This window comes from Alternaria arborescens, assembly GCF_004154835.1.
Source record: "Alternaria arborescens strain FERA 675 chromosome Unknown contig_37, whole genome shotgun sequence".
NCBI classification, from domain to species: domain Eukaryota; kingdom Fungi; phylum Ascomycota; class Dothideomycetes; order Pleosporales; family Pleosporaceae; genus Alternaria; species Alternaria arborescens.
The window spans coordinates 186,743-212,616 of NW_021167892.1; the positions used below are offsets into that span (position 1 = coordinate 186,743).

Sequence of the window (25,874 nt, forward strand, 5' to 3'; positions counted from 1 at the left end):
GGTGCGTCAGATCTGTGTGCTGTGTCAAGCATCCTGTATTGTTCCGATGGCCCCTTCAACCCGCTTGGCGGTATCTTTTGTACAACTGCGCCTCGGTGTTCCATGCGTATTAGCGTAAGCGCAATGTAATACCGCCAGTCTGGTAGTCCAGACTATGGTGAAAGCCCAGCATTTCTAACATCAGTGCTTCTTTAATCTACCAATGACTCGGAGGCTTCCCTTACTGGAATGAGGCTCCGTGTTCGTGTGTTTACTTATCACGGCAGTGGCTAGAGGTGGTATATGTAATACTCCTACATAACAGATGACTCGAGCTTCTCAACACGATTCGACAAAATACATGATTCCGACCAAATGTGTACCATTATATCTGCCACACTCAACAAACAATCACGTCATCTTCATAGTGTCTCCCTAGTTAGTCTTTGTCAATATTTGATATAGCATAACAAACTAGTGTTGTTCTACTATGTCAGCTGCGGAGGCTCCATACGAACGAATACATATCTCTCAAGACCACTCTCCAAGTGCGGCCGACACCAACCGAAGGAAGCAACAGCCTCAACATCCACGTCAACTGCTATCGTGCACGAAGTGTAGGGAGCGCAAAGTCAAGGTTGGTTTCATTCTTCGAACCGCGATCCACGCAAAGATCTGTCGAAGCGATAAACTGGCGGTTCGGGACATGGGTGTACATCGCGCTGACTTAGTATAGTGTGATCGCACAAAGCCATGTTCGGCATGCTGTGCTCGTGGCTCTCCGCGAGACTGCTATTTCATCGCGGAGGATGGCAACTACGCTCCGATCCAGCAGAGTTACGAGCTTCGGAAACTACGCGCCGAGAACCTACGCCTCAAAGAACGGTTACGCGCCTGTCAAATACCGCTGGATGACGATGACGCAGGCCGCGATGTCTCACCCAACTTACTGTCTAGAGAAGGCGCTGCTACATCTTATAAGCGACGCGCTACGAAGCAGAAACGCTTTCAGACTTCTGAATGGCAAGACAGCATATATTTCGGCTCGCCCGGGTTAGCTACTGTCATCAGCGATGTGTGTATACGTGCTCAAGCCTAAACACCGAGGCTAACATTCGAAGTTCACTGCAGCGGACACTAGCTGTTTACCATTGTCCTACACAACACCTCGTGGCTCGGATATGTTCCGCAATTCGCCAACGTATCCCTATCCGACGCTTTTCAGTGCTGCACCAGACGAATGTTTTCCACAACTGCTAAGCTGTCTGCCGGCGAAAGAAGAGCTTATGGAATACTTGAGAGCTTTCCAGAGACGAGTCTATCAAGTGCCTGCGGAGATGACGATTAATGAGGTAGAAGACTTCCTCTCAGACGCTAGAAAGAACTCTGAGCTCTATCCGACTACTTTGGCGTTTCTGTTTGGGCTTATCGCACTGGGAACGCAACACTCAACGTGGGATAGAGGAGGAGGAAAATGGGAAGCCAAATTCATCGAAGTCGAAACGCAGAAGAGCAAAGTCTATAGTGAGTCTATCGGAGGGTGTTGGTAACAGGACTAACATATTTGATACAGTTGCAGCAGCGATGCAAGCTTTACGATTGGCTTCATTTACACACAAGCCTTCCCTCTCGTCAATTCAAACGCTGCTCATGATCGGAAGTTATTTGACCAACGATGGAAGAATGCTAGACGCATACACTTTATTCGGTACTACTATTCGCCTCGCCCATTCGACTGGTCTTCATCGTCACCCGAAATATCTTGATCCGGCACCCACAAACGAGAAGGACTGCGCAGTGCGACAAAAGGTGTGGTGGCATATGTTGCACCTGGATGAACATATGTCCATGACGCTCGGCAGACCGCTTGGAATAACCGGCATCGGAGACAATCCTTGGCCGGTCGAGTTGACGACTGATCCAGTCTTGCTACGTTTTGGCGAATTTGTCAATCACTTCACCGTGTTGGCCAGGCAAATTATGAGTTGCGACCGCTTGACAAGTGTCAGGATTAATGAGCTCACAGACGCACTTCAAAGATTACTGGATACGGTGCCTGAGACGCTGCAATTTAATGACACCTGGATGTACTCTGAAACCAATTTACCTGATCTCTACGCTATAGCTATTGGTACGTATCACACCCTCATGCCATCGCTTCGGTCACATTTTTTCCAATGGTAGACTTTCAGCTGCAATGTTGTAGCATAAATAATCATGCGTCAACGTTCGCTTACATATTATAGTGTACTTCTGTAAAGCGCACACATACATCGTGCTCTTGAATCGACAGAGATTCGAGAAGCACACCACTCAGGACACCATGCCAATCGGCGCGGATAGTGAGACAACATTCCAAGCTGTCAACCGTTCGTTCTCTTCAGGGTTCCAACCAGAGACATGGTCAACACAAGCCACTCGTCGCGCAAGAGCGCTAGTACTTGCTTCATCGGAAGCTCTTCTTACTGCCTTCATCTTCTTTTATCATCGAGACCCAGCAGCGCTGATCTGTTGGACTCTAGCGCAACAGGCCTTCAACAGTTCTATGATCCTCCTATTGGACGCCATAGAATGCCGGACAATCACTGTTGGCGCCATGAAGGCAGAACAGGCGGTCGTCATTTTTAAAGATCTCTATGAGAACAACGTGCATAGCCTTGCCGGATTAGCCGTAGAGAAGATCAGCTGGGGTCTGCAAGAGCTGCATACAGCCATTACGAAGCAGCCTGGCGGTTTACTACGAAAACAGGGCAATGCGGCAGCCCAGGAAGCTAACAAGAATGAACCAACAAGGATTTTGTATAGGAGTGATACAGTTATGGGCCACACCGGAACGTTCCCACTCGAAGGCCCTGGTCAACAAGCTCTCCAAGACGGAGTGTTTGTCCTGGAAACATGGGATGATCTCCAAACCTCAACCCAATTCGGAGAACAACAACAAGGGTCATCTTATCTCCACATGGCAGACCAGAAAGAAACAGCACCATCCAAGGACGACGCTGACAGTTCTAGACCGGCAGAGATCATGCAGGGTCTACGCAGATCGACCACGTTGCGATCAGCGCCCACAAGATACGCGACAAGGTCTGGGGACGATCACATGCAGCCACATGGTTACACGGCTCCAGCATCGCCCTCTGACTTCTTCATACTGCATGGACACGGGCGGAAGGATACGACGAACCCTCACGAGTGGCAAACCTCTCAAGGAGATGAGAGAACCATTCCGCTTCACTTACACAGTCAGCTGCAGAAGGTCACAGCATCAGCAGAAGCGGAGAACGACATGTTTTGGAATCAAGGCTGGCGCTTCGAAGGCCCGGACGAAAGTCAAGGACATGAAACCCCACCTTCCGCATGGAGCCATCCGCGAGACGAGTCCCACGGCCTGCATAGACATAGATCCTGTCCCGGAATCCCCCCAACCAACGCGCAACCGCCACTCTTGAGGCCGCATTATTCCCTGCTGAGCGAAAATGATAGATCAACGGCCCGAACATCGCGAAACATACCACTGCGGACTACTAGCTCAGGAGATTACACCCCCTTCGACGCACCACAATATCCCTCTTACGACTCGGATCCGAGACCTTACAACCACTTTGCCTCTAGCCCTGCAGTACCGTTACCGATATCAAGTATCGCTGAGGCCGCACGTGTATATGCGCCGACCACTCATGGGATGTCCCAACAAGGAGAGCAAACGCATATGAGATGCCCGGTCGTTCTACATCCATCGACTGTGGGTCCTTCATCCTCGCGTACGCCTCTAGCCTCTAGCCGCGATATGGATGATTGGAATGGATACATGGGTAGTGAAGGGTTTAGAGAAGGGGATGTGAAGTGACACAGTAATGCAGATGTCACTTTCTATAGAGGGATTATTGGAGCAACACATCTTCAGCATTGCGAATGGGAAACATAGAAACATACTCAGCGAACATCGGCATTCATTCCACGATTTCATTCATCCCACGTCCCGGAAATCCGGTTAGGCATGACGTTATGAGAATCAGCAATGCGATATACCCCCACCAGAACTCCCAACATCCACCTTCCGGCCTTTCCCATCTGCTTTTTTGTGTATGTATGATCGCACATACCCGATATCATGGTCATGATGGTCCCGGTGTATGCGCCCATGGAGCCATTTGTCACATCCGACCCGAGCACCTGATCAAGATGCTCTAGGCCACACTTTCGCTCTCTCTTTCATTTCCTTCTTTAGTTGCAGCAATGCATCCTCAACACCTCAGCTGTGTCAGATGCGATGAAGAAAATTATCTTGGGCTATTTGTCACCCTTAGCCCGAAAATACGGTTCTAGAAGTGGCTTCAAAACGTGCGCGGCGGCGTTACAGCCTTGCCGTCTCTCGAATCGGCGACTGGATGCCGATTACTGAGAGGGAAAAGAATGGGTGTAAGCAGATCTAGCCTCGATGCATCAAGGTGACAGGTTTCTTTTGACCTGCAAAGCATAGACAGTGACGCTACGGCCCGCAACATGAGCCACCGGTCTAGCCAGATATCCACATGCATATGGTTGGTGGGTAGTCTTTCACTAATTATTCGTCCCGTACAGCAGCATGGTTTACACCATGTGCTAGAGACGCATACTACGCACCCCGATAGAAAAAGTGACAGGTTTCTGGGTCACACTCTTCCGAATCGAAGACCTGAACGCGGTACAGAATCGTCATTTGAAGCCTGCCATCGGTGAAGCACGCGCGAATTCCACATTGCACAGCAGGAAATCCGGGATCACGCACATGCAGCAAAGCGCTCAGCGCCGACAATGTCACATGCTGCAGGGCGCCATCTCGTCAAAGCCATTGTTCTCTCAGATCCGAGGCAGTGGAGGCGACTGGTTCATTCCGAGTGCGAGATATGATAGTACCGTGATCGACGTAAGAGAAGCTATTTGGGGGCAGCTTCGCGGGTTGTCAGTGGCGTATCTGTGTGGAGAGAAAGCAGTTGGGGCTTGCAGCGCAACGTTGGGCCTCACTTGCTAGGGCAAGATCTCCATAAGTGCGTGGGTGCTAGGATGTGCATGACCAACAACGACCAAGGCATTACCTAGCTGTTTCGTGGGTCTTGCTGATCTCGGACGTGAGCGAACAACGCTTTTTTTCGACGTCGAACATCCGTTCCCACAGCGTGGTCTCATCGTCATAGACGGCAATGAGATTATTGGCGCTTTGTAGTGCTTACTAGGATGATCAGCCTCGCTTATGATACGGTACATACGATATGAGTTTAGACAATGGTTTGTTTTTTGACATCTATAACGTCGAAGTCTTGGCTCTTACTTGTGACCAGTGGAATACTGCCAACTTCTGCGTGAATTCTCGGTGATATGCTAAGACGCCAGTTGCAGGATCGCGCACCCCGAAGTGTCTGTCTACGTACTGAACGGTGTGTGTCATGTCGCAGCGGAAGTAGCAAAGTAGCACAACATGAAGTTTTCACAGCATTCTTGATGCTAATATGGCGTGATTACTGCATAGTACGCATGCAGCTGCCTGATTAGTGTACCCAAGTTTTCTTACGATAAGTCTAGTGTAGAACCTGGTGTATGTGTAAAGGTCTAGCTTCGTCGTGTTTGCTTGACGCTGTTGGCTGCCTACGTACATATACAACCTCGGATTCTTGATTGCCGGAGAAGAGATGTTAATAGGCTGCGAAGACCGCCAATAAATGTACCATTCCAAGACATAAAGCAATTCCATCCAACCTTGCGATATTGCCACTTGTGGGGTAAAGCTTATGTCGCATTCGTTGGCAAAGAATAGAGCAGAATGTCCCGTTAGCCTGCACCCGTCCGACTTCGACTGGAAGTGCGAGACGAGATTGAGAAAACACTCCGCTCGTTGGAAAAAGGAGGAGTTTGGTTGTGTGCAGTTCTTCATGACATCTACAAGACTGTTGCCTGGCTTGAACAAAGAGAATGCGGGAAAAGTCGGAGTAAGCAGAACATCTGACGCTGTTGGTCGGCTGTCCGTCTAAGCCGACCATGTCTCTCCTAAGCAAACAGAATGCTCATAAAACCGAGTCTTGTGGTGATAACCTTTGGAATCGATGCAGACAGTTGCGACTATACTTGCAAGCAAAATACTGTATGCCCAACCCAACTCGTTCAGCCTACATTAGATCAAATCACCATCGAACCCCCAGTCATGAGCAAGAGAAACCAAGAGAGTTTGCCTAATCGGGATAGTACCTCGCACGAGTGTCGCTATCCCTTGGGCGATGATAGCTCAGATATTTGCACTCTTCCCGATGGCCGCAAACTAGGCTACGCACAATACGGTTCGCCTACCGGTCACCCAATCTTGTACCACCATGGCCTTCCAGGCTCTCGTCTCGAAGCCGCCTTTTACCACGACCTTGGCCTCGAGCTAGGCTTGAGGATAATCTCGGTCGATAGGCCTGGTATAGGCTGGAGCACACCACATCCCCAACGAACGCTACTCGACTGCCCAAAAGATCTCGAAAGTCTGATTGAACATCTTCATCTCGAATCTTACTCGATACTAGGCGCATCGGGAGGCGGTCCATACGTTCTCGCTTGCGCGGCAATACTTTCTCCGACGAAGCTAAAATGCATATCCATCGTATGCGGACTTGGACCGATGGACATCGGCATGAAGGGAGCGGACTTCATGCACAAAATTGGCTTCCCGTACGGATGGAAGTACACTCCCGAGTTCCTGATGGAATGGTATTTCAGCCGCGATGTCTTCGGGCAAATGGACATGACCGACGAACAGCGTCTTCAGCGCGCGCTGTCTCCCTCAAGTCTCGCCAAAATAAAGGATCCAAGGGACCGAAAGATCATGAACGATGAGGACGTCATTCGCCTGGTATTGCGGTCAACCCGCGAAGCGAGAGCGCAAGGATTTGAAGGCATAGCTTTGGACGGGAAGGTGTTGTGTCGCGATTGGGGTTTCCAGATCGAAGGCATCAGAAAGGATCTGCGAGTACAATTGTGGTATGGCAAGGACGATTGTTTCGTGCCTGCCAATCATGGTGTGCAGATTGCAGCGAGATTAGGCGGTGATGATGGAAGGGTTGTGCTGAGGCTTGAAGACGATACGCATACCACTATTTCGCAAAGGTGGCAGAGGGAGCAGCTGGAAGCCATTGCTGCGGTGATGCGGAAATAAGGATACCAGGCCCACGCGCTGCCTCGGTCGGTGACAAAATGGCCCCGCTTGAGCCACCTCCAGAATCTCCATTCTCTGTTCATTCAGCAGTCACCCTGTTCTTCATCACGATTCCTTCGGCTTACTCTTTTCTTCAAACTCTCTTGCTTAATAGATTCGCTCTTCTCCACTTTGTGCTCTTCCTTGCCAATCTTGACTGGTTTTTGCCCAGCCTTCCCATTCTTGGGTTCCACCAGCTTAAGGTCCTCAAGCCAGGCTCTTGCATACTCCCAAATATCGATAGTGACCGCCCATGGCCGCCTTCCATACACCAGTCCAAGCGCGACTACTAAGCAGACAGGCACGCCGATGGCCCAGAGCTTATAGAACTGCGGTTTTCCAGGCCGGAAATCATCGCCCATGCTAAAGATGCCCGCGAGCAATGTGAGCGGAAAGACAATAGAGGCGAACAAACTTAAACGCAAGCTGAATTCGCCATCTGAGACGCCTCTGAATGCCGCACGCAGGTTGGCGAGATCGTTTGAGACGGAGTTTAAGGCCTCCGCGCGATCGCGCAACGGTTGCATCCTTGTGTGAATGGCGAGAAAGTCCTTTTGTGCACCTTGTAGTGCTAGAGATGTGTTTCTGTCGACGCTCTCGGAACCTAGTTGGACCCCCAGGCGTTCGAGATTCAGGTACATGGCGCGCCAAAAGTGGTTTAAATGTCGGCGCATGTAGTTGATATCCTTTGCGATCTCATTGATCTTGAGTAGGTCATTTTTCCATTTCTGCTTACTCAAGTTGTCGTCGATCTTAGCTTGATAGTCGTCGGAGAACCATTCGGCTCTGGCGATGGTGGTGTTCATGAGTTCCAGCTGATTCACCCAGTGCTGCGCGACGTGTTTGAGGAGGTAAAACGCAGAGTTGGATGATTTCTTGTTCGTTCTCTGGATGAGGTCGGGAGTGGCGAGCCTGGTCCAGTAGAACACCATCTCATCCATGGCACTCGTAAGGTTTCGCCTCCTCTGGAATATCCCAACGTTTGCCTCCTTTGCGCCCATGCCAACTTCTGAGAACATCAACGGAGCCAACGTAGAGCATCCATTATGATACGGCCAGCTCCGATGGGATTTTCCCTGGAGGGCATGAGGTGCACCCCAGTCTTGCGCTCTCCAGAGCGCCGACCTACTTTTGAATGGCTTCTCGGCCTGCAGGATTAGACAATCGTCCAGAGTCTTGAGTGCGCTTGGGTCTATTGGAAGTCCGTTGAACTTGGGTTCGTCTGGGTTTTCGGGCCTTGCAGGTGGTACAGCACAAGTAGCAGCAAATGCAGGATCCACAAGGATGACAGCTATACTCATGACTGTTAGCCATAGGCAACGGCTTCGAGCTGGTCTGGAAAACTTACCATCCCACCCCAGATCATCTGGTGTTTCATCTGACGACGAGCTCTGCGATGTCCAGAATGACGCGCATCGTCTCACAAAAGCATGTCTTCGATCGGGCTTGCCCAGCGAAGGTATATCGATATCTCTCCACCTTTCGTACCTCTAAGAGTAGGTGTACAAAGTCAGTGTATATGTTACACGCAACGTTCACAGAGATACTCACGCGCCGATTGACTGCAAATGACGTTTGTAAGCTAAGAACGTCGACCGATTTGGGCTCGAGCAAGGTGCGCAGTTCGTAATAGCGCAAGGTAAACGACTGTTCCGGTATCGACATCGAAGGCAGCCCCCTGTGCGGGATAGACCAGGAGTCCGTAAAGTTCCAGGTGTTCATTTGCTCGCTGAAAACCAAAGGATCAACACCCAGATGGTGACCTAGTGCGTCGACATAGTCTGGTTCCATATCCTCCAAGATGAAAAGGCGCCTATGCTTCCCTATGCGACTTTCCGTGGCTGATTTGTTCTTCAGATATTCTCTAAGCGTGGAAGGTCTCTCAAAGACACCTTCTTCTACGACCGAGACGGGATCGTCTTTGAACTCCAAGCAATAGCATCGCCCTGGTGCTCGTCCATGTTTCACTTGGTAGTGCGAGTTGACAGCCTTGCGGCCTGGCTCTTCTTCGTTAGCGAGCTTCTCCAAGAATGATTTCAGCGCTGGAAACGCATCTTCGAGAGTCTCGAGACATTGCAGGTAGGTCTTGTTCTTGAAGCGTTGGTGGGGTTCAGCTGGCCTCATGTCAGTATGTTGCCGATCTTGCGTTGATGGGCCTGTAAGAATAACGGGATCCTTAAGTGCATCCATCTTTATTCTCCAAGTTCATGTTTTCGTCGTTGCAGGTGGGTGGGAGTGCTGTAATAGAGGACTGGATCAACTAGCGCTTCTTTCTGACCGGATTCTGACATCAAGTTGAGGCGCAGCTGAGCATGCTTCGCCTCAACCAAGGTCGCGTTAGACGCCGACCCCGCTTCAGCCTGATCTTACCACAATCTACTCGAGCACCAAAGTTCAACCCCGCGACATTCTTTTTTTTTCGCAGTCCGCTAATCTAGTCAAGCTAGTCTTGATAATTCCGGTCGTTGAGCGCAGGCATGACGAGCGCTATCATCACGCGAATCTGGGAATCGCTCTTCCCCCTGAGTTCGAGGACAACGTCGCATACAGGCGCGGGAAGCTCAACATTCTTTACGGCAAGCCGTTCGCGTCTTCCGCAATCTAGAAAGTATCCAGAACAAGATGAAGTCTCCGGTGATTCATGTGTCAAAGTCGAAGAAAACCCTTCCTGTGCTGATGCGGTACAAGACTCATCACGACATAACACACTTCATTTGTCACCAGGCGTACTGTTCAAACACGCGCCCATTGATCACCAAAAGTCTTCCATACGTCTCGTCACCGTGTTGCCGGATCTTTCGACCGAGGGTTATATCCAATGCTCCATGCGCTGTACGACGACACATGCGCGTTACACTTGTTTATCGTATGCATGGGGTGAACCGAAACCGAAGCATATTCTACTGATTAATGGGCAACAATTCTACGTACAGAAGAACTTGTTCGACTTTCTTGAAAATACTCGTTGTCAGACCAAATACAAGCACGTGGAATACTGGATCGACGCTCTGTGTATTGACCAAAGCAACGTGGCTGAACGCAAACATCAGGTCGCACAGATGGGTATGATCTACTCGAAAGCGAGATATGTCATCGCTTGGCTTGGGCCGCTTGATCGTACGTTAGAGAATGTACTACTTTACAAACATGTACCTGATCTGACGAGTATCAGACTCTGAAACACGAGGAATCACGGACCACGAACATATCGCTCGCAGTGCATACTGGTCAAGAGCATGGATCACACAAGAGCTTGTATTGGCACGCCATGTTATCATCATGCTCGGCTTGAAGACTTTTAGTCTGGATCGCGGTTGGCATTACCTGTCCACTCACAATAAATCCGTGGCAGAAAGCCCAATGAGCAACTTCTTTGAGCTCAATACCACCAGGGCCTCCATATTTGGCAGCCCTTTGATATGCCTACTTCTCAAGTTTTACAATCGAAAATGTAGTGTTGCTAGAGATCGAATCTTCTCCCTAGTATCGTTGTGTTCCGAGAAAGATGATATAAAGATCGACTACGAATGTCCCGCGTTTCAACTTGCGCATCAAGTTGTTACAGCATGCCATAGTACCATCTGTATCTGTACGACCATACTTGTATTGGAAATGGTAGAATCCGATGTTCGCCAGTTATCTTCGAATGCGCTAGCGCTTCTCATGACGGACGGTCCATATCTTGAGTTCGAGCTCGCGCCACTGGATTTGGAACACTACTCCAACGACTATATTCACCACAACTATATTGACCACGGATCTTGCGCTTTGTTAGGTAAACTTGTCAGAGATTCGACTCTTGCTTGCCCGATAAAATACGAAGGAGAGGATAAGAACTTCCCTAGCGGATTTAGCTGCTGCGAACACGCCAATCGTTTTGGAAAACAGAAGTTACGTGTTTCATTTGCATACGCATGGGCTTGGTATAAGCAGCAAGACAGGTCGAAACTGGTGGACATAGAGCAGCGACTCGGTGTACGGGCAGAATCAGTAGGTAAATACACTAAGCCTACTGATCGTGTCCCACGCTTAGGCTGGGGCAATTCAGATATGTATCAAAATCAATCATAGAACTAGTACTAGTACGTAGTCTGTCGCAGAGCATCAATAATGGGTCTGCTAATCTAGAAACAAGTACTTATCTGGCTGAGTTGCTCACGAAAGCTTTGATAGAAGAATAAAAATTAAGCAGTGTGCTATCCGCTCGAACTCGCTCTTGAACTGCTCTCTAAGTATCTCAGTTCACATACGCGCTTGTATCATGCTTACCTCACGGCGAGCACTTGCCTGGTTACTCCAGTACATCGTCGCGAACGCAAGAAGTATGAGCACAGCTATATTCCAACTCATTCTGTCAACGGTTTTGTCCGAACTACCTGTCTTAGAGGGCAAACAAATATGTTGTTTCTTGATACCCACACCTGAGTGTCCAAGCGTTTCGAAGAAGTGCTGGACTGATTTTGAGGCATATTGACACGCCAGATCCGCGGGGGTATGGTCGTTATGATCCTTGTAACTTAATTGGTGGGTTGCACCCAGTTCTATGAGGCGTTGAGTAGCGACAAGATTGCCGCGCATGGCTGCATGATGGAGTACTGTGCGACCCTGACTATCGATCACATCGAGATCAATACCTCTTTCGAGCATCATGTTAATTGTGTCTGGTCGGCCACTCTCCGTAGCGTGGTGAAGTAGAGTTTCTCCAGCAAGGTCAGGCATTGACATGGCCGCCGCGTCAGGAGTGGCGAGTAGGAACGCAATAAGGTCTGCATTGCCCCTTTTCACGGCGTAGTGTAGCATAGACCTCCCATGTATGTCCTTTACGCCGTAAGATGATCGCTCCCCACTTTCGTGTGGGAAGGAGACTAGAGCTCGATGTGAGGATCTGCTACTCCAGGATACCCAATGTAGGACAGTCAGACCGCGTCGATCTTGCATCCATGGATCGATTCCGTCAGCGTAGTAAAGTAGAATTTGCCGTACTACGTCATTATAAAAGTAGTGCAATGCGCTCCGGCCTTCGTTATCCTGTTGGAAAGCGTCTGCGCCGTTTTCCAGCAGCAAGCGAGCACACTCGAAGCTTGTTCCTTGCTGAACAGCTATATGAAGAGGTGTTCTATCGCGAATTAGTAATGGGGAGATTACGGGGGATAAGAGCACGTACTGGCCGCAGTCGTTTCGCACATCGGCTTCAAGACCTTCGTTGATCAACATCACAACGATGGCAGGTCTACCGTAGCGCACAGCAAACTGTAGGATTGTTCATCAGTGCATTCTCTTGTTGATGTAGAATGAGATGCTTACATGGAGCAAGCTATATCCTCCGGTAGCGCAGTCCGACAAGGACAGCTCCTTGGATACTAATTGCTGTTGCAGATACCCTAGATCACCCCTCTCAATAGCTACAAAGCAGGAATGATCGTACGGAAGTATCCGGTAGTGTCGAAGGTTCCAGCGAAAATTTAGGGTGAAACCGCAAGATGGTATTCTAAAGCCGATGACGCTGACCTTCAATTGACGCGCAGTGATACATGGAACAGCGATGATCAACGAGACATGCTGGCCTTCCGCGTTGACTAAAGTTGTGTAAACTTCTCTTCCAGAACGCGACCAGCGCTTCAGTATCACTTTGCCTCCATGCAATCCAACATCGAACCCCGAAAGTTGCATCTGATACCAGTAATTTGTGATCATCCCGACAGGTTCAGCGATTCTCGCCAGAGATGCCAGCTGCCTTCCACTGATGTGTGTGTTATGTATCGAGGTTGTTGAGGCTTGTGCAGAGACCCTCGTCTGGCTTGGTACATCGGAGCGAGGTATGATTGAGGTCTGCGCAGCGATCGCTGGTGTAGGTAGAGCGGCATGGGACAGGCTCATCAGAGACGACGTGTGCATCAAGATGCGATTTGAAAACGCGCTATATTCTTGTAAATACGCGATGCTTTTGTCAATCGCAAAAGGTAATTACTGACATTTGCACGACATGAAGAGCTTGGGAAAGAATGGCATCCCATTGGTCTAGAGACTCAAAGAATCGCTTGAGCTGCCGATCAGAGAAGAGCCATTTGCAGCTCTCATGGAATTTTGCGATATTTTTTCCTGCTACACGAGCCCTCCTAGCATTGAGATTGGCTTCCAGTGCCCTGGCTTCATCGATGAACTCCTCTATACCACACAAGTCGATATCCACCTGGCACTCATCGGGGAGATGTTGACATGTACGCACAATGCAATTGAGTGTTACGCAAAGACACTCAAGACGTTTGCATTGTCGTCGGATATCCTTAGGTGCGTCCTTGATCGAAGTTATCGTATCGTGGATGACCCTTATTGTGCCGCCTGTCGCGCCAATGAGGGTAATAACACTCGCTATCGTGGAGACCGGATCCATGTTATGAAGTGTGTCATTTCTCAGCCATGAAGAAGGTATAAAAGTTGCTGTAGCAATGCTTCGTCTTACATCAGGCTGGAGGCCTCTCAGTTGGGTGCAGGAATCAGGTAAGCGCGGTAAAACAGAAGTGGCGCATACTGTACGCCTCATCGCCTGCAAGGCTACTGTAGGCAAAAGAGGGCATCGCAGGACGGCGCCGACTTTCTGCAGGCGTTATATAACCAGCACGAATTCGACCAATTTCATCCAACCAGTAATTAGTCCGGCTGATGGCTGCACATCCAACCTGCACAACGCATGGCATGTGACGACAATTTGACCCGAGAGCTCGCAACACTGCAACGATACAAAATGCGCGCTAGTTCCTTCGCCATGCTGACATCGAAGAATCGCATCTTTGTTCCGTAGAACGAGCTGAAAACGAGCATATACATATCCAATCGCCAGGATGACGCGCCCACAGACGCCATCTCAGGCCACCCATCAGAGCGCATACAGCGATAACGACAGAGTTTGGGTGATATATGATCGTACGGTCTCATCGGGACGATTTTGTAGGACGTACTGACTCAATGTAGAGAAGTGGGAGTTGGGTACTATTCAGGGTGCTCCGGTGTCAAGCGGCGAGTCGAAGCGTTACATTGTGAAGCGGGATGCTGCGCCAGCCTTTCCAAGCGGCATAGACATTGAGTACATCAGGAAGAAGAATTAGCAGATGATGAGGATGGCTTCTGCGATCGTAATAAAGGGATCATCTGTAGTTGCACTCGTGTTCTAGCGGGCGTCTGCCTCGGGTGGTGCCCGCAGTGACGCATTGCTGCATACGCACTGGCTGAGAGTGACATTGGAACGCTAATTAAGAATGAACATAACTGAAAACGCCCTTGCGATCCATTTTTGATCTTGTTGTGTAAATTAAAGTTTCGAGCTTCCTCTTTCGACATCGTTTTTCATCATAGCCTGAACAAGCATGTTACGTCCTCGTGATGGGCCATGTGACGTGGGAAGCGGCGTGGGATGCCTCAGTGCCTGGAGTTAGCCGTGGATGCGACGCGCCTGAAATGCAAATCAACCTCACAACTACACCTGGACAGCTATCTGCTGCAGCTCTCGACCCAGTTACCCTCGTACACACGTCGCAGACTGTGTGGAGTCACGATGCCCTCTCCACATGGCTCTGGCTCCGGCCCGCGCCGTAGTGCGACGCTTCCCATCAACCTAGAGCCACGCCAGAGGGCTACTCCGCCAGCACCCCCGTCTGAAATGACCCACTGCCTACGTGGACAGTGAGTAGCCCTTCCGTACGCAGACGCATCTACAGGATCACTGACTTGAGCAGAGCGAATGAGATGACATCGAGTCCGCGTTCCGACCGTGGCACCGCCGAAACAGCCGGTGTACTTCCACAACCAAGCTATCACTCTTTCGTAGAGAACTTGGACCATAGGGGACGACAGTACCCCCATGGGAATAGTCGTGGTCACACAATGGGTGCGCGTATCGACGTGCACCTCCAAGCGCACATTGTAGTTTTTGTTCCGCCAGGCCACAACCCTCATCGCGGCATGCCACCCATCAGCCTCAACTTGGCTACCGACCCCCGAACCCTGGCTTCAGAACCCCAGACTGCACTGAGCATCGGCGAGCGGACGCCGATCGTCGAATCACCTCGATCGTATCACGACGGTACCGATGTGCGGTCCCCTGCCACCGAATCAACGGCGAGCGACTTGAGCGAGCTAGGTTGGCCCTTTCGCCCTTCGTGAACGCTTTGTGAAAGGGGGATCAGATCAACACTGGAACACATAATAAGGAGTTTTTGGAGTTTGGCGCATGAAGTGCTTCGGAATTTTTAGTGGGATTTGGTCCATACGTTTTGGTGCATGCGGGCGGCGGCGATTGATGTTTGTCACCCTCTTCAGGGATCACGGCAAACATCTGGCGCGTATTCCGTCATTGCTCTTGAGAGATACCCTTCCTTGTTTTCTTTTTCTAGCATTGTAAAGCGTCGCAAGGATGTGTCTGTGAAAGTTACACTGGATTTGAAGCATAGTCCAGGCAGTAGTATACGAAGTCGTGTCATGACCATTGCAAATACATTTCAATCTACGATTACCCGTACCGTCCACCGCTCAACAACCACATCAGCAACGCCATCAGTTCAAACTCTAACCTCAAGAACATTCCCATGTCTTCACGCAACTCCTGCTCTAAACCTGTGTATCTCCGTGCTAGTGCACACCTATCCTCCCATCTTCCCATATACCTCAATCCTTTTGCTAGCTGCAACGCACACTGCTTTGTTGCCATCTTCTCAGGTCCAAGGCGCTCTTCATACAACTGAAGTAGTCGTTTTGCGCTGTCGGTCCCCTCCTCTACGTGCTTCTTGGATTTGAGCTTAGCTTCGTTGAGCCTCCGTTCCAGATCCCACGTACGCCTACACTGCCCATATCTGCTTTTCGCTCGGTTGCATGCAGCCTCTAGTGTCGTAATAGCTTGGTTGACCAGACTAGCTGTGCCTATCTTGGTGTTTGCGACTGCAATCTCCTCCCCAATTTCATCGTGCAATACAGCGTCATCAGCAAACCACTGAGATGCGGCGTCTTGAGCAAGCTCGAGAGCTTTCCTAGCCTTCTTCCAAGATTTGTGCGCAAGTCTTGGATTTTTCTGGTTTTGTTGGATGCCTTCCATTGTGTATAGCAGGCCGTCTTCTCTTGTGACCTTGAGCTGCAACATGCGGATCGATCTCCGTCTTTGGTCTTCCTCTCGAAGGTTCTTCGGTAAGCCGAAGCGTACGCGACATCCGTTGCCTTGAATGGGCTCAAGTACCTGGCCATCTCGCTTGATGAGCACACCGGTGCTCTCAATGATGTGCGACAATTCTCGCCTTGCGGGTTCAACACGCCCTGATTTCCAATACACTCGGACCTTCTCTAGTTGAATCTCTAGTTCTGGAGAAGCGAACTGGGTCCATGGTAAGTCAAGCTCTTTTATTCGATGAGCTTCCGCTTGCAACTTGTTGATCAACTCCTCAGCTTTGCCCCAAGACTCGGCTGAACAGTCATCCTGTGGACGGGCGAGATATACTTGAACTAGTTGTCGCATCAGATGAAAGGAAATTCTTGCCTGTTTCGACTTTCCAGCATCTGCCGCATCGATCTCACTGAGATCACACTTGAAATGAGTATGTGCGTAGGCAGTTACCTTCATTGCATCGTCATACCTGTCTTCATCGAGAAGAACCTTCGAGAACAATATGACAGCCCGGACAGCTAAGTCGCCCAGCGTGAAGTTTAACTTCTGGGGATGTTTCTTGATGAAATCCAGAAAGCATTCAAAGTGCGGCATGAATGCTTGCTTAGATGCATGTGGTTTCAAAGGCTTGGTCTTCGTCTGTTTGGATGAGTTGCCGTGATTAATCTTGTGCGCCTTGCAAATCATCGAGAGCGACTTGTTGTAGTGTTTCACTATCGCCTCTGGACCATACTCATCGCTGCAAGTGTGGCCTAGGCCGCGACCATTATCCATCCAACCCAACAGCGCACGTCGTACGTGGGCATTGAGAACATAGATTGTTTGATTTTGCTGGTAGTCCATGGAAATCATGGAACAGTCCTGCAAAATATCCAGCATATCAACCAATGCCTCCTCCTCTTGCTTGTACTCAGATAGCAGCAAGTCCCAGCTGACTCCCCGGGAATGGAAGAATGCCAGTAGAAATAGGAAGCGAACTACGCGAGGCCAAGGCTTATCCTTGAACGATCCATCGGGGTTGAGGGGCCGAAGAATATACTCAAGATAGTCTTGAGGGGTGGTTCTAACGGTTGCGAAGCTATTGTCGTCTAACCTCTTGTTCATATACCCGACTACCAGCGACTTGTTATTCATATGCTTGGCTGCAGATCTTATCATGAATGGCGACCACAGCTTTTCGACTAACGACTTGGTCTGGTGATCGTAGGGATCATCTACCTGGTTCTCACTATCCTGCGGATGCCGAGTAGTAAGCTTTCTCCGAATGTGATGCTTGAAGAGACGCATCGAATCTGTTTGGTTGAGCACATCGACCTGTACTTCAGGAATCAGCCTTCCCTCCACATCCTTCACAGTAGCGCGCGTGCGTGTTGTTATGAGCATCTGACAATATTCACACTCAGGCACTGGCAACATCTCCCAAAGCTCCTCTGCATACTGAACTGAGTCGAATCCATGCACAACCATAAACCAGCCGCCATTTTGACGGTTCTCTAGCCATGCTTTGAGAGTCTTTCCTGTGACCTTGTCGAGCGACTTTGTTCTGAATTCCGATTCGTCGTGAGACATGTTGATTTGATGCGCGATCGCGTCGTATGATTCAAGTAACGCCGATTTGTTTTTAGCCTCCACTTCGAAGGTGTGCCTTTGCATGGCTTTATCTGCAGGTTTCACAAACTGCGACGCGTATTCCCGTGCGATTCGTAATTTTCTGATGAGTTAGCTGGCAACTCTGTAGTCAACCATGGAGCGTAGCATACCCAACACCTCCCAACCCGTACAGTGCTACTGTGTCTGATTGGACGAAACTGTCAGAAATGTACTTGTACAGATCTTGCCGTCCAAAGAGTATGTCAATGCTGCTGGGCGATGGGATGTTCGATAGAGTCTTTTGTGGAACTGAGCTGACTTTGAAACTCCCAGTGGTAGATTGGGGCGTATAACGACGCCATTCCGCTGCAGAAATAATATCGAGAAATTCTTCGGACCTTAACGATGGCTTTCTGGTATCGGTTTGTGCTTCCATCTTCTTTTGTGCGCGCACAAATGGATTATGCTTCATTTTGGGATCGTAACCTCGTGATGATTGGATGATCTTCTTTAGTCGTTTGTTGACTTCGGTGCAGCTCCGCATTGGGTCGGAAAGGATGAATAAGTCTATCTCGACTTCCCAGGCGTATATTCGCTCGTTTCGAGGCGATAACATCTCCTTTATCAATTCCAGAATCTTCTTGTCTTCATCCGAGTTGCATTTACTTAGCAACTCTTCCATCCACCTATGCACTGCGTTCATCGATTTGCAGTAATCGCCAGCTTTGCCTACGTTCTTCAATGGCCCTTCGTACGAATCATCCTTTTCTCTGCGTTTTCGAAGTTCCGGGATCCCATCTGAACCCCAGCCCTGGTGCAATATGGTGGCCAGTTCCAGGAACACGCATCCAAGCGAGAACACGTCATGTGAACGACCGTGTGTTTGTCCGTCCTTACTGTATTGATCGGTGAAAAACTCTGCAGGCGCCCATTCCGTCGTGGTGACTATATTTGTCGTACCAGTATCACCCAAAATCTTTAGATTGGAGCTGCCGAAATCGCAAATTTTCCACATCTCCGATCCTCCCGCCCCTTGGAATAGGAGCAGGTTGCTGGGCTTAATGTCTCGATGATAGCCGATCAGTCCATTGATCTCCCGGTGAATGTAAGTGACTCCGGATGCAAGGCCTAACATTGCGTCAGAGTAGACAAAACGGCGCAATTCTTGTTTCCCTGTACTCATATGCTCGGGTCCTTTCGTAAACCACGCATGCATGTCCATAGTTGCCAGTGGGGAAAGAAGGTACAAACAACGGATAGGGCTATTTGCAGAGCCAGGAGACTCGAGTCCGGCATAGAAACTCACTAAGAGTGGCGTGATATTACTGTGGCGTCGTGCTTGAAGCATGTCTACTTCCCTCTGTACCATATCCCATTCCTCGAGTTTATGTTTGCTAATCTTTTTGTAAGCTATGCTGGTGCCCTATTCAAGTATTAGCAAGAATATAGGAGACTAATGCACGACCATACCTGTGATCGATCGTTGCTTTGCTTTGTTTGAAGAAAAAAGCCGGATACTTCTACCGCATGGACATCCCCATGATACCCGTTTCCGAGAGTTCGACGTTTACTTGTGAATGGGAAACGGAAATGTTCTGCTGGGAACTCTAGTGTCTTTTGTGCGGATAGACTAGGCGGAAATATCCATTGCTTTCGGTAAAAAGCATCAGCAATGCCGTCAAAGAACGTCATACTCTGTAGTCGTTCCAGCTCATAGATATTTGTGGTTGGTTCGAACAGATATTCATCGCTTATAAGCATGGCCTCGCTTTTGGGCATTCGCTGGATCTGGTGAATTCGACGCGACTCGCCTATGAGGAGGAGTATGGAGTAGAGCTGCTTCTGCTTTTCTCTAATGCTCACAGCGAGCTGTGTTCGATGATGCGCTGAATGTCTTCGACCTTCTGGGTGATCATTCAATTGTTCCGCGAGGTTCTCCGTGGTGAAAATCTCCTGAACGTAGTCTACGGTTAGAAATCCCCCCCTGTACTCAAGACCGTTTTTGTGGATCGATTCATTCATCTTAGCCTCCAAAAGCGCTTTGAGGTCGGCTGTAGGGAGTTTGTCGGCCATGGGAGATGGTCGGAACGTGATGGTTACGAAAATCGAGAGGCTGTGCAATCAGCAGGGCAAAGAGACTGAACGGCAAAAACATGCTACGTTGCCAGGCTGAGCGTAAGCGATGATTTCGGTAGACGCCGCCATCGCGCAAGCCCAGTAGATTATGTCGGTACTGGCGCAATGCTTACCGTGCCTGCATTCGGTGCATGCTCCAGCTTGGACAGGCTGAAGCTACGTCATGCGAGGGCATTGAGTAAGGTTCTACGAGCGGCCTCCAATACTGCATCGCGGTGTGCCATTTGGTGAGTGGGAAATGATGCATGCTCATATTGATACGAACGCCTGCTTGCCTCTTTTTTTGCCTTCTCATGCAGCCGCTGCAAGCCTCGGCGGATGCAGCTCTATCTCGACCTATCATCGACTTCTTCAGCCTCGTTGCGTCCACACTCTACAGGCGAAAGGCGCACATCCATTACGCTCGTCGCGAATTCTCAGCCTGAAATATGCGGTCAAGGAATAATAGGCAAACGTGAAGCGCTCTTGCTCCAGCGAACTGCTCACGCGTTGAAGCTAGGTCGCGGGACACGCGACACGCGACTGTCTTCGCGTTTTTCGGTGGGCATACCAGCTTCCTCAAGACCGTCGCGTTGTTTTAAACGTCCCTGAGTGTGCATCTCCAAAGGCGGTATCAGAGCGACAGCAACATATTACATCAGGATGCGGGGGTGAAGGCTAGAAGAAGGCTGAAGGACATCAGATGTGACGTGTCGGGAACCAAGAAGTTGATGGGTCGATGATCCGCCCGCCCCGCCCGAGGAGCTAGCACTGGGGTCCACATCCGCCCCAACGCGGCGCCTGCAACGAGCCGCACTGAACATGACGCGAAGAACCCCAATCTTCAAAGCGAACAGCCGTTGTGAAACATGGTCCCTTGTACCAAGAGTTGGTATAGTAAGGTGAAATCAGAGAGGGTTACTTGTATTAGCTTTCGGAATATAGTAGCAAGCGTATCGTGTACATCCTACGGTCCTTGTCTCAGTCGAAAGAGCGTGGGGCATCCAATGCAGTCACTCTTCTGCCCTAAAGCCCTCTGACACAAAGTTAAAGAATCTCTCAGCGGTCGAGAGAAGAACTCCCTGCTGTTGGGCAGCTTGTGCCGAAATTTTAGAAGGACTGCAACTGGTACTGAAATTAGATGACCAGCTTGTGTACTCTGGACGGTGAAAGTATCTGTGCATATGTAATTCTGCTCGTCTTCGATGCCGATCCAATCTACCGGATTGCTGAATCGATCTGTGAGCGAACGGATCGGTATGGTTGTATTGCTGTGAAGATCACTAAGAAAGTAGTCCTCCTTGGTGTTGTACGTAGATTGCGAAGGACAATCTTTGTAGAGACGAACCACGATAGCACCACCAAAGAGATACCGTAGAAGTATTGGTATGAGAGAGCATGTATGTCGAGGATCGTACTGTTTCACAGAGCTGATTTGCCTCACGCTTACGTTTCTTCTGTGGTGTGCTGATTCCCTGTCTTCATCAAGCTGGAATGTCTGCCCCTCTTGCCAGTAGCTAAACCGAAGGCCACGCACATCAATCTCGAGGCCAATGTGGAGAGTCAAGATACGATCATTCCCAGGTTTTGGACCAAAGAGAGTCAAACAGACGACAAGGGCTGAGCATAAACACAAAGATCCCTGACAGACTGTCAAGGTTTCATAGACAAGTTGCTCGACCGAGTTCGTGTAATCGATCTCGATCCTTGCCTTCTCTCGACATAGTGAGACGAAAGCAAAAATGCGATCCTGATCAAGAGTGGATCTTGCCATTGAGAAGTCAGCAAGTAGCGTGATTAGACCTTTGCCGATAATGTTGCTGCGTCCAATGCTGAGTACTGAGAACTGAGCGAAGGGACTTGCTCTGAATTGCCACATATTCGATCGGACAGCGACTTCGACGAGCTGCGAGATTTCGCTTGTGTAGGAGCCCAACCGAACAACGACATGGCGCGCCAGGATGATCTCTTGGATGATCCAGCATCGCTGCCAATACTTGTTCTTGTAAATGTTTGTCGTTAACCATTCAAAGAGGACCTTTTTGTTCATGACACAAGCTTGTACAACTGCCTTCAAGTCTTCTTCGAGAGGCTTGTGTAGTGTACCAGGCCACTTTGTTTCTTCTTCTTCTTTTCTCATTCGATCGTATACTTCTTGGTTCAGATATTCTAGTATATCATTACATCCATTCGGCGGCTCTGAAGGTCGGCCCAGCCATGCGTGAACGCACCGAGCTCCCGAGTAGATTTCGCCCATTTGAGAAACCTGATGCTTCTTCTCCGCTGAGTCATCTTGATTAATACAAAGAGCATCTATCCAGATTGGATCTCGGTACGTCGAATGGACTGTGTCCAAGAAGTCGAAAAGGTTTGTCTGAATGAGAGCCTGTTTTCCATTGAGGAGAATGAGCTTACGGGGTTCAGGATCTCCCCATCTGTACGACAAACATATGTAGTGGGCACCCAGTAGCCTGGTGTGTGACATAGAACACTGAATAAGTCCGTCGGGTTGTGATAAAGTAGGCTCAATCGTGATGAGACGTATGGATTGTTCGTCAACTGGGAGAGGCTCGTGTTTGAATGTTTCTCTTTTCGGACTCGCTAGGCTTGTTTGAGTTGGTGGATATATCGCAGCGCAACTGTCTTGTTGTGTTTCCGACTCAAGAAGTTGGCCTCCATGCGCGCAGTCCGTCGTCGCTTGATCGCTAATTGGAGAAGACATGACATGAACAGAATCGCGAATGTCGTCTCGATTGGTTAAACGAAGACATCGAAAGCATGAAAAAAGCATGTCGTTACCGGACAATGTGCTTGTAGAGAGGTGAGTGCCGTGAACAGTGAGAGCTGGGTTGTTGGATGACCTCTAGGCAGCCGCGGGGAAGGAGCGGGAAGAACGCCGCGCATAACACATCCCATCTACAGCTGTCAAATTGTATCCCATATCAAGATATCCACATCACAATACACAGTATTGACGCAAAAGAAACGGAGATTGATACAATGTCACCAACGCGCATCGAACCACCAAATATAATGAGTGTAGTAATAATGTTATCCGCAACTATGCTACGCCACCATGTTCCAAAGAACAGGCGATCTATAACCACTGCGAGATACCAGATACTAAAGAATGATGGAGGGGTATACCACAAATAACGCCAGAACCAGACCCCATCTATAAGAAGCCACCATGCGCCATTGTAATCAACGGCGCAATACCCAACAGCACAACCCCTTACTCCTGCAATTGATGCGTAGGACAAGCACCCCGTCCCTTCTTATCCCACCACTCCTTGATACATGTCTGTCCTCCTATTAGAATTTCTTCTCACACTTCATTCATTCAGAGTTAACATACCTCATGGAACTTGCACCAGCAAACCAACCTAGCCATCTTATCCCCCGCCTCAAAATCCTCAAGACAAATCGTACACTCCGCCACCCTCCCTTCCTCGTCCACACAATCCTTCTCCGTCGCCACATAAGGAAACATGCCCCTAGCAGCATGACTCATTCGATTCTGCAAGTTACTAGCCCCTTCGCCGCCATTGTTATGATGATGATTATTATTGAGATTCGCTCCCGCACTACTCATACCACGCGTCCGCTGAGTAGGCAAACTCTGGCTATTCTGCGTCTGCGTTCGATTCAACGCGGCTGTGGGACCAGGAGAAGCAGAGTGCAGAGCAATACATTCCTCAATGTGCTGCGTCCTCTCTGCATCGTCGCCATCTGGACCCTTTGGTGGTAATTCTTCGCCGCAGATGGGACATTCGTCTTCTTCGGGAATCTGTCTTCTGGGTCTGGGTGGCTGTGCGTGCTGTGGCTGCAGAGGAGGAGGCACAGGCGTGGATGTCGCTTGACCAAACGGACTAGTGCCGGAGAAAGATCCGTAGCCAAAGTTTACGTGGTTTTGCGCTTGTCGGGCGCGGTTATTGGCTATGGTTTGGGAGATCAAAGGGGCGCGGTGGTGGGGATGTTGGTGTTGCTGCTGAATCGCAGATGGAGGGAGTGGTGGAAGGCGTCTTTCTCCAATATTGGAATTACCATGATAACTCACTCTCCTATTCTGATTACTCTCATTGGGGGTATCACGTGCACCATGCGTCTGTCCTTGACCTGCGAAGCGACTGGCATCATGTACACTCGAACTACTCCTGTGTGCACGAGGATGCGGCGGCGGCGCAGATGGCACCTGTGTCGGTCGAGGTGGAAAGGGGCGCGACCCATGACCAAGTGAGTCGTATCGGGGTGGTGGACTGAAGTTTGGGTCAGGGACACATGGGTTGCAAACGCGGACTTCCTCGCCGCCGCCTAGCGCTGGATTGCGGAACGGGCCGAATGGCGACATGGCGTTCTCATCTTCGCCAGTCAGGTCGATGAAGTTTGCCGTGCTTTCAGATGGCGGATGTACAATGAACTGGCGGGGGATGGTAATACGATGTGGCGAACAGGAAGCGCATACGACTCTTCCACACTTCCTGTCTCCGCAGTTAGTAGTCGATATAATCATATCCTCGGATGAAGCCGAAGCTCTTCAAACGGCAACGTCTTATGCCCAACGTTATTGAAAATATAAGACTTCTTAGTACGTACCTGCAGTGATGCCTCCGGAGTAAAAACGAAAATGGCCTCCTGCACACGGGACACTGCGAGACCTCGCTATCCGGCTGCCATGGAGGCAGCACGATATCACTCTGCCTCCTCATGGGCCCCGTATGCGTATGTGATGCAACCCCCATGGTTGGAGTGGGTGGAAGTGGTCTATTCGAAGCAGGCGACGAGTCCAACACGATCGGGTCCGTATTCGAGTCCCCAGTGTTTTCCGAGTGCATGCGTATGCTCGATGGTCGTCTCAAAGGCGAGTCCGCGGTCGTGAGGCGTCGCTTGCGATCGGAGCTGCGAGAGGACGACTCAGTGCGTGGTGAGGGGCGGTTTGGAAGTGTGTAACGTGAGGAGGAGGGGTTTGAGTGGGCTTCGGAGGCGGCAGCGGGGGAGGAGTTTGCAGACTGTGGTTGCTGGTGGACAGTGGTCTCGGTACCGTCTCTCAGAAAGTCCATCCACGTTTCGCGGTCTTGAGCCAGGAAATGGGAGGCAACAACACCCTGTGAATGATGTCTGGAGTTGCTCCCTATGACAGCCTCGCTTTGTCCATCTACACTGCTACTCGCTCCGTCATACTGACCGCCGTATGCGTGCGAGTTGTGGGTGAAAGGACCGCTCGGGCGTTGGTGGGCGTTCGGAGGCATCTGGGAGGTCTTATGACGGATCGACGTGACCGAAGACGGAGGACAGTTTCAACCTATCTCCACTGCGCCGAAATCGAAGGCAAGTGAGCCTCTGCTTATGCGACGTGAACGGGAGGGGCGGTCTTCGTAGAGAAAGTCGGCCGGCTCACGGCAACATGCCGCCACTTGTTTCTGCTAACAACGCTCGCACCGTTTTTAGTAATATGCCCTGAACAGTGCTGCTTCTTCCAATCAGCACGTGGCCACACTCCAAGTAGCTTTCACTCACCTATCAGTTGCGCGGCCTTGGGTTGCGGTGTAGAGGCCGGAGGTGGGTGGGTCCTGCGCGCGTCGGCTCGGCGAGGGGAACTGCAACCACTCTCTGCGCCGCTCGTGATTAAGGAGACAAGGTCCAGGCTATCGGGAGGAGCAAAGGCAGACCAGAGAAAACAGGTGACGCGAGACGTAGCACGGCCCAAACAAGGGAAAACAGCTAGCTTCGAGGGGTTCGTGAGCTTCGTCGTGTCTGAATGCCTCAGGCGTCATATCGCCGTTATCTTAGCCCCTTCACGCGACCATCTGCGCCGCCACGCCTGCCTTAGCCTCGTCAAGG

The 25,874-nt window shown here is 50.1% G+C and overlaps 6 protein-coding genes across 6 annotated transcripts; 3 read left to right on the top strand and 3 right to left on the bottom strand.

Moving 5' to 3' along the window:
• Positions 1-1,160: 1,160 nt before the first annotated feature.
• Positions 1,161-3,826, top strand: AA0111_g10629 (hypothetical protein; the record flags this gene model as incomplete). The annotated part of the gene is made up of 3 exons (XM_028644401.1): positions 1,161-1,503; positions 1,553-2,110; positions 2,226-3,826. The coding sequence occupies 3 exons, from the start codon at positions 1,161-1,163 to the stop codon at positions 3,824-3,826; spliced, it is 2,502 nt and encodes an 833-aa protein (XP_028501828.1).
• A 2,328-nt stretch (positions 3,827-6,154) lies between these two features.
• On the top strand, positions 6,155-7,144 carry AA0111_g10630 (hypothetical protein; the record flags this gene model as incomplete). Its single annotated transcript, XM_028644403.1, has 1 exon — positions 6,155-7,144. One exon carries the CDS (start codon positions 6,155-6,157, stop codon positions 7,142-7,144), a length of 990 nt encoding a protein of 329 aa, XP_028501784.1.
• An 83-nt stretch (positions 7,145-7,227) lies between these two features.
• On the bottom strand, positions 7,228-9,373 carry AA0111_g10631 (hypothetical protein; the record flags this gene model as incomplete). The annotated part of the gene is made up of 3 exons (XM_028644404.1): positions 7,228-8,474; positions 8,532-8,673; positions 8,735-9,373. 3 exons carry the CDS (start codon positions 9,371-9,373, stop codon positions 7,228-7,230), a joined length of 2,028 nt encoding a protein of 675 aa, XP_028501783.1.
• A 5,359-nt stretch (positions 9,374-14,732) lies between these two features.
• On the top strand, positions 14,733-15,340 carry AA0111_g10632 (hypothetical protein; the record flags this gene model as incomplete). Its single annotated transcript, XM_028644405.1, has 2 exons — positions 14,733-14,860; positions 14,914-15,340. 2 exons carry the CDS (start codon positions 14,733-14,735, stop codon positions 15,338-15,340), a joined length of 555 nt encoding a protein of 184 aa, XP_028501786.1.
• A 346-nt stretch (positions 15,341-15,686) lies between these two features.
• On the bottom strand, positions 15,687-19,991 carry AA0111_g10633 (hypothetical protein; the record flags this gene model as incomplete). Its single annotated transcript, XM_028644406.1, has 3 exons — positions 15,687-18,039; positions 18,089-19,341; positions 19,389-19,991. The coding sequence occupies 3 exons, from the start codon at positions 19,989-19,991 to the stop codon at positions 15,687-15,689; spliced, it is 4,209 nt and encodes a 1,402-aa protein (XP_028501785.1).
• Positions 19,992-23,268: 3,277 nt separating this feature from the next.
• AA0111_g10634 (hypothetical protein) lies at positions 23,269-25,282 on the bottom strand (the record flags this gene model as incomplete). The annotated part of the gene is made up of 3 exons (XM_028644407.1): positions 23,269-23,337; positions 23,392-24,514; positions 24,630-25,282. 3 exons carry the CDS (start codon positions 25,280-25,282, stop codon positions 23,269-23,271), a joined length of 1,845 nt encoding a protein of 614 aa, XP_028501788.1.
• Positions 25,283-25,874: the final 592 nt, after the last annotated feature.